The sequence below is a fragment of the Hyla sarda genome, chromosome 11 (genome assembly GCF_029499605.1).
Source record: "Hyla sarda isolate aHylSar1 chromosome 11, aHylSar1.hap1, whole genome shotgun sequence".
In the NCBI taxonomy this organism is placed as follows: Eukaryota; Metazoa; Chordata; class Amphibia; order Anura; family Hylidae; genus Hyla; species Hyla sarda.
The window spans coordinates 53516285-53527944 of NC_079199.1; the positions used below are offsets into that span (position 1 = coordinate 53516285).

The 11660-nt window shown below is 41.7% G+C and overlaps 1 protein-coding gene and 1 long non-coding RNA gene across 7 annotated transcripts in view; one reads left to right on the top strand and one right to left on the bottom strand.

The window, feature by feature from the left end:
• The window catches only part of KLC1 (kinesin light chain 1), an 89393-nt gene that overhangs the window by 1040 nt on the left and 76693 nt on the right, over positions 1–11660 (bottom strand). For 5 of the 6 annotated variants that reach the window (XM_056546763.1, XM_056546760.1, XM_056546758.1 and 2 more), the window contains exons 14-15: positions 9727–9857; positions 5530–5596 (exon numbers count right to left, since the gene is read on the bottom strand). In XM_056546763.1, coding sequence (XP_056402738.1) covers positions 5530–5596; positions 9727–9857 — 198 coding nt within the window. The remainder of the gene's footprint in view (positions 1–5529; positions 5597–9726; positions 9858–11660) is intronic. The other variant, XM_056546764.1, reaches the window with a different exon arrangement.
• Positions 1867–9026, top strand: LOC130295724 (uncharacterized). The gene is made up of 3 exons (XR_008848966.1): positions 1867–2519; positions 6452–6590; positions 8157–9026. It is a non-coding gene; the product is annotated as an uncharacterized LOC130295724 (long non-coding RNA).

Consider the following 11660-nt stretch of genomic DNA (forward strand, 5'->3'; position numbering starts at 1 on the left):
TGACCAAGATTGTGACATCACGACTCTGCCCCCATGTGATGTCACACCCCGCCCCCTCAATGCAAGTCTATGGGAGGGGGCGTGGCAGCTTTCACACCCCCTCCCATAGAATTGCCTTGAGGGGGCGGGTGTGACGTGCCACCGTGGTCGGGATGGTATTAGCCTGAGGGCCTCCAGCAGTTCCGGAAGCAGTTACAGGTGGGTGCCACATGGTAGAATGCGGGGGTCCCCAGCGGCGGGACCCCCGCGATCAGACATCTTATCCCTATCCTTTGGATAGGGGATAAGATGTCTAGGGGCGGAGTACCCCTTTAAATGGGTTTCATCAAATTAAAATACAAAACTGTATTCTTCCAGGAAAGTGCCAATCACTGTGTGTGGTACTGCACCTTATCATTCAAGTGAAAAAGGGGGAATTGCAATATGGAAACAGTCTATGGACAATAAGTGATTTGTGCCATAAAGCAGCAAGTTTAGGAGCTGTTCACAAGGAAACATGTGACAGCTTAAGTCCTAGGGTCAGGTGTAGCTCGAAATTATCGGTGAATAGCAAATACTAGGAGATGTTGTCTCTGGCTGCACACAATGCAGGGAAAGGTCAGAGACAATGGGGGAGATTTATCGCTGAGTTGTCCATAGCAACCAATCAATCGTCTTTTCAAAAATGAAAGAAGCAATCTGATTGGTTGCTATGGGCAACTCTGCCCCTGGACAGGTTTTGATAAATCTCCCCAATATGTCATAAGTCACATGGTCTCCAGGAGGTGTGGCTATGCTGCAGTGGGTGTGGATAGCAAGGTGGAAGGGATTTACTGAAGTAGTGCCATCCACCAACCCACTGCAGCATAGGCCTGCCTCCATGGAGACCATGTGACTCATGACATATTGTCTCTGGCCACATGGAATGCTGGGAAAGGTCAGAGACAAAAAGAAAATGAAAGACTAGCACTTCTGTGTGTAGGTTCGTGCATGAAAATGTGACAAAGCAGTGCACGGAGGTAATAGAAGCATATTACACAGGGTTATAACTTGGAATCATGGGTTCAAAGGTTAAAGAAAAATAAATGATTGAATACCCCTTTAGGGTGCGTTCATGCATACAGGATCCTGCGCAGATTCAATGCGCAGGATTTGTAATTGCAGATTAGAAGCCGTGCTCAGTCATTTAGTTTACATTGAAATCTGCAGCAGAAAATCCTGAGCATCAAATCTGCACAGGATCCTGTGAACACACCCTTAAAGCTGTCTGCTGTATAAAAAAAACAAAAAAACTAATGCAACAGCCATAGCTGCCACATGTAAGAGTGTCAAGAGTAGACTTGTGCCACCAAAGTAGGTTCACCTTTATGTACTCTTCTTTCATATCATGTTTATGGCCACCTTTGGGTTCCTTACTGTTCGGTTCTGCTATCCTAATGGGCTGAACTGTATATAGTCTGCTTAACCTCTCTACCAAGGATATGAATCAAAACAGGTCTCAAGATTTGACCGAATTGGAGGACAGGTGTGCCGCACATATCCAGGTTGTTTGTGTACTCCAGCAGTTGTAATACCACTCACAACTTGATATTGAAAAAAGTAGCCATGATTTTCTAATCCTGGACAATTTTTTACATGCTTTGTTTAGTGTAAAGAAGTGTAAACCTAGCCTTAAGATGAAGTTTACAACAGGTTTACTCATTGTTCAGTCCATTTTTTTCGGGCATATATGGAGCAGTTTTTTAGGTTACAGTAAAACCTATAGCCCAAAATATGAGAAGTATTTTAGTACTTTGTATTTTGGTATTTTGTAGCCCAAAACATACCCAAAAATAGTTTTTGCAGCTAAAATAAAAAAGTAATGCCACACAGCCTAAATTTGTTTACCTGAGCATTTGTTCTTTCCTAGATCCTAAATAATTCAGCTTGTTAACTGGCAGTGCTCTCTTGGGGTATAGAGTGATACATTCTCTACAGAGATTGTCCAAATTTATGTAAATAAAATGTATTAATTGTACAATAACATTTTTTCGCATCCAAAAGTTGAAAATCTGTCCTGCCACATATGCAGCTATTTGAGCTGGACTAAAGCCCCTATTACTTGGGACAATTATTGGCCACACATGAAGATACCGCCCTGTGTAATAGACCCAGTGATCAGCAGCCGAAGAAGCAAATGCTCCTCAGTCCTTGACATGTTTAAATAAAAAATCCTTGTTTGTCAGATGCACAGCATCCCGTGTAATAGAGCACGTGCAGCAAAGACAGAAGTGGGCCCTGCCTGCACAATTATCATGCAGTCTAGTAGGGTCTCGTATTATGGGAACCAGTCACCAAGTTTTACCCTATATCATGAGTGGTGACACACGATAGAAGTTAATATCACATGTTCTACCATGCTTGATGTCTGCTGGAGAAAACAACAATGTCACACGCAATATGTAAATGAGGCTCAAGTAGTCCGTTGGGCATGCGGCTGCTGAAGTAGTCATGGCTCCCCAGGATGTAAACGCACCTACACAGGCTCAAATAATGCCTAGGTATGACTGAACAGCTTAGTCAGGGCCTGGTATCACTGCTCACAGCTGTCTATGTCAGGATAGGTGTGATTAGAGCCAGAATAGGCATGATTACATTCTGGGGTGCAGTGACTACTTGAGTCTCATATACATACTGTGTGTGACATTTATAAAAGTTGTTTTCTCCACATTTACGGACGTGCCAGAAGACAGGCAGTATAGGACACATGATATTAACCTCTATTATATGTTGCAACTCATTATATAGGGTAAAACTTAGTGACATGTTCCCTTTAATACCACCCTTAGTCAGGACTGGCTTCAAACTTTTGAATGTTAATGTTTCTATTCACTGACAGCAAACCGGTAATGTGAAGATCACCTGAATGAGGTCATACAAGAATGATATATGGCACTCAAATAGAGTAACCTCACTTCTTTTGACAGGTCTATGACATATGAGGGGTAAACTTTAAAGAGATTTTACAGAGAAATATTAATTGGCAGGTGCCAACCCCAAGCACCCGCTGCCGATCAGCTGTTTGGCTCCTGCACTACAGAAAGAATGAAGCCTAAATCAATTGGCTCAGTATTGTTCGGAGTAATGGCTCTGTGTTCCTACAGCCTTAGAACCTATTGAAGGTAATAGAAGCTAAGGATGCGGTAACGCAGTGATGCTACCACAGAGTACAGAGCCAACTGCTTCCACCTCACTTCTTTACATAATTCAAGTGCCAATTAGCCATTGGTGGCATATCCACAGGATAGGCAATCAATATTTCCCTGAAAAAAACAAACCTTTAAAAATTATTTATACATATGAATCACATTCCTGTACTTGCTTTCTTCACAGGGGGAAAAAAAAGTCTTATAAACATTTTATTCCATTGTGGTCATTTAATACATTTTTTTTTTAACCCCTTAAGGACTCAGCCCATTTTGGCCTTAAGGACTCAGACAATAAAATTTTTACGTTTTCATTTTTTCCTCCTCGCCTTTTAAAAATCATAACTCTTATATTTTTATCCACAGACTAGTATGAGGGCTTGTTTTTTGCGCGACCAGTTGTCCTTTGTAATGACATCACTCATTATATCATAAAATGTATGGCACAACCAAAAAACACTATTTTTGTGGGGAAATTAAAACGAAAAACGCAATTTTGCTAATTTTGGAAGGTTTCGTTTTCACGCCGTACAATTTATGGTAAAAATTACGTGTGTTCTTTATTCTGAGGGTCAATACGATTAAAATGATACCCATTATTACATACTTTTATATTATTGTTGCGCTTAAAAAAAATCACAAACTTTTTAACCAAATTAGTACGTTTATAATCCCTTTATTTTGATGACCTCTAACTTTTTTATTTTTCCGTATAAGTGGCGGTATGGGTCTGCGCCAGGATCTGTACTTTTTTTGATACCACATTTGCATATAAAAAAACTTTTAATAAATTTTATATAATTTTTTTAAATAAAATGTATTAAAAAAGTAGGAATTTTGGACTTTTTTTCGTTCACCGTACGGGATCATTAACATTTTATTTTAATAGTTCGGACATTTACGCACGCGGCGATACCAAATATGTCTATAAAAAAAAAATTTTACGCTTTTTGGGGGTAAAATAGGAAAAAACTGACGTTTTACTTTTTTATTGGGGTAGGGGATTTTTCACATTTTTTTTACTTTTACTTTTACATTTTTTTTACATTTTTTTTTTACACTTGAATAGTCCCCATAGGGGACTATTCATAGCAATACCATGATTGCTAATACTGATCTGTTCTATGTATAGGACATAGAACAGATCAGTGTTTTCGGTCATCTTCTGCTCACAGACCAGAGCAGGAGACGCCGGGAGCCGGACAGAGGAAGGTGAGGGGACCTCCGTGCGGCGTTATGAATGATCGGATCCCCGCAGCAGCGCTGCGGGCGATCTGATCATTCATTCAAATCGCACACTGCTGCAGATGCCGGGATCTGTATTGATCCCGGCACCTGAGGGGTTAATGGCGGACGCCCACGAGATCGCGGGCGTCGGCCATTGCCGGCGGGTCCCTGGCTGCGATCAGCAGCCGGGATCAGCCGCGCATGACACGGGCATCGCTCCGATGCCCGCGGTTATGCACATGACGTAAATGTACGTCCTGGTGCGTTAAGTACCACCTCACCAGGACGTACATTTACGTCCTGCGTCCTTAAGGGGTTAAAGAAGGTTTCCCGAGAGATAAGCTGATCAGTATGTGCTGCTGCTGTGGGAAAACCTGGCAGCAAGTGTTTAATTCCACCCACAGTGCCACCACTGGAGAAATTAAACATTACACATTAGTGTCCACTGAGATAAACGGTCTGCCAATGTAACACGTGGTCAAGTGCTCCACAGTTAGAGAGGATCTTTGTAGTCACTCTCTACTCCCGCTAATAGTTAGGGATCTTAAATGGGGGGACCCCCGCACACTTTAGCTCTGAATTCTAGATAAAGTATTTGATATGGATTCTAAACCAGACAATTCCTTATTGACCTGAATATTCGTTGGCATACAGTACACTATTATAATTTGGGTATGTGTGTATTATATGAACGACTGTTTGGTGACATTGGATGACATGTATCAAAAATGATAAAGAAAGGGAAGGGGGTTGTCCTTAGCATAACATCTAAATTTCCATTTTCTTCGCACTAGTTTTCATACATCTCCCCCATTGTCCTTACAAAAATAAATAAAACAAGAAGTACAGTAAGATCAGGTTAGTCCGTTATTAGGTTAGTAAATAGTGGACATGTGTAGCACATAAGCACAACAATTTACAACAATAAGCACATTTAGTTCTTTGCCTACAGATTATGTTTAGTACTAAGATAACGGCACTATTCAGCATTATTTAAATATGGACCTAAATGCTAGGTAGGTGAGAAAGGCATCTAGATAATTCTAAGTTGTAATCACACTGGCATAGCTGGCACACTTCATGCATACATACATACTAGCACTAAACGATGATGTAAGAACATGACTGGGCGTCTTACTTGCATGTGGTCCTCAGCAGCTTTGCCGCCCGTGTTAAGAACATTCAGAGAACTGGCACGCTTCATGCTGCAACCAGGGTAGTGGACATGCAAGGACAAACCAATGAGAATCACTGAAGATCTAGACACAGTAATACAAGAAATATGCCTCTTCCTATGTTCTGGTAAGAAAACACCTCTGTTCCTTTAGGGCAGGGATCTCAAACTTGTGGCCCTCCAGATGTTGCAAAACATCAACTCCCAGCACGCCCGGACATGCCTAGACTTTGGCTGTAGCCAACGGCTGTCGGGAATGCTGGGAGTTGAAGTTTTGCAACATCTGCAGGGTCACCAGTTTGAGACCCCTACTTAGGGTCAACATAAATGCAGAAGCTATAGAACAAACGTGTGGAATCTTTCCATAGCCTTCATTCAACAAAATGGATGGGGATCTATAAAGGAGAAGTAATAGGGCCATTAGCACTACAAGAAATACATTTGTTTTTGGGGGGAGCAGTTTGTACCATTATCACATTATACAGATCGTGTCCTGTTCTTGGTACAATAGGCCTCAAAAATGAAACTAGAACAGACAAAAAGTGACTTGTCTATAGCAGATGGTCATCAGATTTACTGGCACTATATCCCATTTAGCCTATTGCACACTGGATGCTTTTTGCATCTTGGGTTCCCGTTTGGAACAGCTCAGAATCATTTGCCATATGTGTATCCAGCCTAAGATGTATGAAAGACTTCCAGCTGCAACAAGTCTGCATGAATATAGTCTTAAAAGGGTTAGTCTGATTGCCCTAAATTTTCTGTCTGGGCTCAGGCTGCCAATATAAAAAGGGGTTATACTCATCTGCTGATCCCCCACTATTACAGAATCAATAGTGCCCAGTCGCCTTTCATCAATGCTTTCTGCTTTCCTCTTGACATGTAGGAAATGCCGCTTCGCCGTTCACTGGCTGAAATGGATCACTGCCATGGGTTGTGAGTGGGCATTTCCTGTGTGTTCTGCAGGAAGTGTGGATGAACAAGGACTGGGTACTCTTAGGATGGCAGAGAAGGGGATCTCACAGGTGAGTAAGCTTTTATTTTTATACCAGCCAAAACCCTGACAAAAACATTGTGCCACCAGACAACTCCTTTCGACCCATGGGTTTGTGGTCAACAAAAATAAATGGGTCAACAATTAAGTGTTTAAAATCATGCTTGGGCTTTCACTTTCCCTGAAATAATGTAAAATCAGGCTGCCTGCAGCCACCACAATGGAGAGCTTACTGCATAAGGACTATTAGTGCTCCCAATAAACTCCTTAATAAATTTGTATTCCGTAAGCCCCCAGTGATGGCTGCAGCCAACCAAAATGCTATTTATGCACATTTTAAGGGAAACAGAACATTTTGATCTCTGTACTTTAAAGGATAGGGGATAAGATGCCTGACCGCGGGAGTCCCGCCGCTAGGGACCCCCGGGATCTTGCACGCAGCACCCCGTTTGTAATCAGTCCCCGAAGCATGTTCGCTCCGGGTCTGATTACTGGCGACCACATGGCCGGCGGTGTGTGACAGCTATCACGCCCCCTCCCGTAGGCTTGCATTGAGGGGCGGAGCGTGACATCACACGGGGGCGGAGGCATGACGTCACACGCCGCCGGCCGTGTGGTCGCCGGTAATCAGGTAATCAGCGTGTTCGATTCGGAGACTGATTACAAACGGGGTGCCGCGTGAAAGATCCCCGGGCTCCCCAGCGGCGGGACTCCAGTGATCAGGCATCTTATCCCCTATGCTTTGGATAGGGGATAAGATGTCTAAGCACCGGAGTACCCCTTTAAAGACTAACAATTACTTTCATAAATGTCTAACATGTCACTGATGGTCATAGTCCGAGTGCTGAGACCCCCACTGGTTGCCTAAATAGATAGGCAGAAGTGCTGTATCAATTAGTTATTACTTGGCTCTCCTTGAAAAGCTAAGCTGGAGGTGTACAGATTTATAGGCAGTCTACTAAGCACAGTACTTCTGCCTGTCCATTTTAGAAATCGGTGGGGATCTAAGCACCCAGATCCCACCATTTAAAAGTACCAAATGGACTAAACCAGGTTTTAACATTTCATATCACAAACTTCTATGAAAGACTAGAGCCTAGGAACTCAGTTTATGTTGGTTATCTGGTTAGAAGTAAAGCTGTAAGCAAAGAGAACATACAAAGAACAGACAAATGTATTCACATGAACAGTCTGCATTAGTAGGACAATGCGGCCGAAGAGCTGAAATCAACGCTTGTTAGGAACAAAACCATTAAGAGGTTAAAAGTGAACAAGTCAAAGTGCATTGGATTATTAGAAGCTGATTTCATTTACATTTCTCACAAAAGTACAAAAAAAAAATAAAATACATAAATGAACCACAGTTAAAACTTTGTCAATTTATTAAGAAATTTTACAAACGTTCCACAGGAAGAGACACATTCATATTGACCTTGTTAGGGCAAAAAATAATATAAGATTTTTCGAAAGATATTAAATAAAAATAATAATATTAAAAACACAACAGATTTAGCTTTGTTGAGTATTCAAGTTCCTTCTTTTAATAATGTAAATCTATGTAAAAAGGAAAATAAAACATGACATTGTCTGTTCACAGGTGGTGACTTCTGCAAAAGTATAAATAAAATTAATTTAAATGACACAAGTATATTAAGTGTTCATTCCAATAAAAATGGTTGACTATAACGGACCTATCGAAGCTTCAGTTTCTTGTCTTCCGATGGCTACAAAATCATATTCTGTTCGGAGTGTAGAAGCATACTGAATACTGTTAAATGAGTTTTTAGAACTTTTATATTAATGGCCCATTCTTCAGATAAGCCAGCAATATCAAATGGGTAAAGGTCCATCTCCCAGCACCCCCAAAGATCGGCGAATTGAAGGAGGTAACCGCACAGGCGAAAGCATTACAGCCTCATACCAGACTATGCTCCATGCACTCGAAAGTGGCTGTACCTGGTATCATCCCATTTGCAAAGTATGTAGTAATGTCCTCAGCTCTCCCTAGGAGAGACTGTAGGCAACCAAAATGTTGTGTTTAATACCCTGAAGGTCATCTGAAGCTCTGTATCAGAGTTCTGGACCCGAAACATGGTGTTAAAAAGGTGGAGAGTTACTACTCATAGTGACCAAACTAATTTCCCAGGACCAAAAAATGTCTATACATTATTGCTACAGATCCCCTTTTCTAAGATACTGCAGCCAGTGCTTAGTTGAGTGGACTATGGGGAACAGATTTAAGATAGGGTCATTATACTCTGGTTTGCCTAGTTTATATATTAAGTTGTATTCTTTAAATAACCAATTTATCACCTACCTATTGTATGGGTATTAAAGAGGTAATCAACTGGTGCCAGAAAGTTAAACAGATTTGTAAATTACTTGTATATAAAAATCTTAATCTTTCCAGTACATGTCAGCTGCTATATGCTCCACAGGAAGTTCTTTATTTTTGAATTTCCTTTCTGTCTGATCACAGTGCTCTCTGCTGACACCTCTGCCCATGTCAGGAACTGTCCAGAGTAGGAGCAAATCCACAGAGCAAACCTCTCCTACTCTGGACAGTTCCTGACATGTGACAGGTGTCAGCAGAGAGCATTGTGGTCAGACTGAAAATAACTTCACCACTTCGTCTAGAGCATACAGCAGCTGATAAGTACTGGAAGGATTAAGATTTTTATATAGAAGTAATGTACAAATCTGTTTAACCTTCTGGCACCAGTTGATAAAAAAATAATAATAATAATTATTATTTTCCACCCCTTTACGAACTTTAGTGGTGTCAGTCATTATACTCCAAATATATGAATGAAAGGTCTTGAAACAAGTTTTTTTTTTAATACAGAAATATAAAATCTATGAATCAATTCGCTATTTACACATTTTTCACATGCAGGCCCCATCCAAAATTACAGAAACACTTTCTAGACAATGAATAGAGCTTTCACAGCTGGAATTGTGCAAAAGTATATTATATGGATTTATATATTTTCACAAAGATTTGCGATCCCTGAAAATGAATTAAAACAGTGCGGTTCATAAACTCACAGTTGTAGAAGGAATATGCACAGCACACTTGGCATACTCCTTCTCCATCCACCATGGTGCTAAGTGCTATAGGCTACAAGCTTGGCAACAAAGTAGCTCAGCTAGATTTGGATAATTACCCAGGATTCTTTGGTTCACCATCTCGTGAACTGCCTCCTTTCAGCTTCCTGACCAGCTTCTCACTGCTGCGTCGTATGGAAGCTCGGAGTTTGCTAAAGGAGCCGCTGCGTTTTAAAGATCCAGTGCCATCCTAGAACAGAAGGTCAAAAGACATGAAAATGCAAATCATTCATTCAGGAGCAGGCACATGTGGTGATCGACAGACTTGAGACACAGATGTAGCGGAGCTGAATTTGCCACCTTATTAGGGCAATACTCAACGAAATGTGGCTGTCTTGTGAAAGCAATGCTTTGCAGCATATAAGGTTTCAGAGAGGGGGTGCACAGCTTGGTACCCCATCTATTAAAAAAGAGCAAAGATCAGATAAATAAGGGTCTCAGAGCATCAGGCTAAGAGGGCCACATAAATGACTGCTGGATGGGTCATGCGGCCCTTTGTGGTTATCCAAGCTTTTGCTCTTAGGGACACAGCCTGTCCATTATTATACGGGCAGTCATTCATTTGAAGTGCTGCAGGCCCCATGGATGCAAAACCTCAATGACAAACTCAGCTCAGCAACACGTATCTATATAGTAACTATACTAGTCTAGGTACATGGAGGGATAATAGTACATCAAAAGACCTATCAAGCAGACATTGGGATTAGTGGAACTCATTTTGGAGAAGGTTATTTCCTATGAACTTCAGTCATTACTTTACCATACATTACTCTTTCATACGTCACCAGTTTCATGTCAAGCTAACCGAAACCTAGAAAGAGGTTTCATCTAACTGTTTGAAAATGTACCACATCCATATACATTGTTAGGTTTATAGTACATATACTTTTAGTAGATCATTTGGAAAGGTTTTTCTTAGCTACAACTATATAGAATATACAGAGAGCAGAAGGTAGCGCCAAAAACAACCAGGGGCCAGTTTTCATGTCCCTACTTTTATTTGTAAACAATAAATATGGAATTTGATTGTAGCCAAGACCAATACTACAGTTGCTAACTGTTTAAGATGTATATACTATGTATACTAGTACAATAGGAGTGAGTGTATTACAACCCCTTCATTTTAGTGAATGCTGACGGTACTAGCTGTATGAAACCCATAAATACCATCGTCTGTAGGTGTCCACTAAATCTATTTAATAATGTAGCCCAAAAATGGGAATGCTATATCTTACCAGCTGCTAAGCAGTATTCCTTCCCCCTACCTGATTTTATCGCAGTGATCAGAAAAACATGGCCATTTTCTTTCACAAACAGGACCACACCTGTCCACAGGCTACGTGTGGTATTAAAAGGGTACTCCGGCGCTAAGACATCTTATCCCCTATCCAAAGGATAGGGGATAAGATGCCTGATCGCGTGGGTCCCCGCTGCTGGGGACCCCCGTGATCTTGCACGCAGCACCCCATTCGAATCTTTCCCCGGAGCATGTTTGCTCAGAGTCTGATTACTGGCGATCACGGGGACAGAGCATTGTGACGTCACGGCCCCGCGTAGCGTCACAATTCTACGTCCCCGTGATCGCCAGTAATCAGACTCTGAGCGAACACGCTCCGGCGACAGATTCTAATGGGGTGTTGCGTGCAAGATCACGGGGGTCACCAGCAGCGGGACCCCTGCGATCAGGCATCTTATCCCCTAGCTTTCCAATCCAGGACAGAGTCGTGACTGACAGTATGGATTGCTTGGGATACCCTGATTTCCAGCCATAATCAGGTTTCCAGGCAGCATGCCCCTAGCAACCGGACTGTCTCAGATTACTCTGCTCTTATAGTATTACAGTCAGAGAGGAAAGAAAGACTTGGCACATCAGGCAGATATGTTCTGATTGGTTTGGGTCACAGCTGGGAGAAATGCGCAGCAGCACATTTCACTCGTCTCATTGAAGTCTATGGAGTCTAATGCCTGCAACGTGATGGATTGAACACCGAGC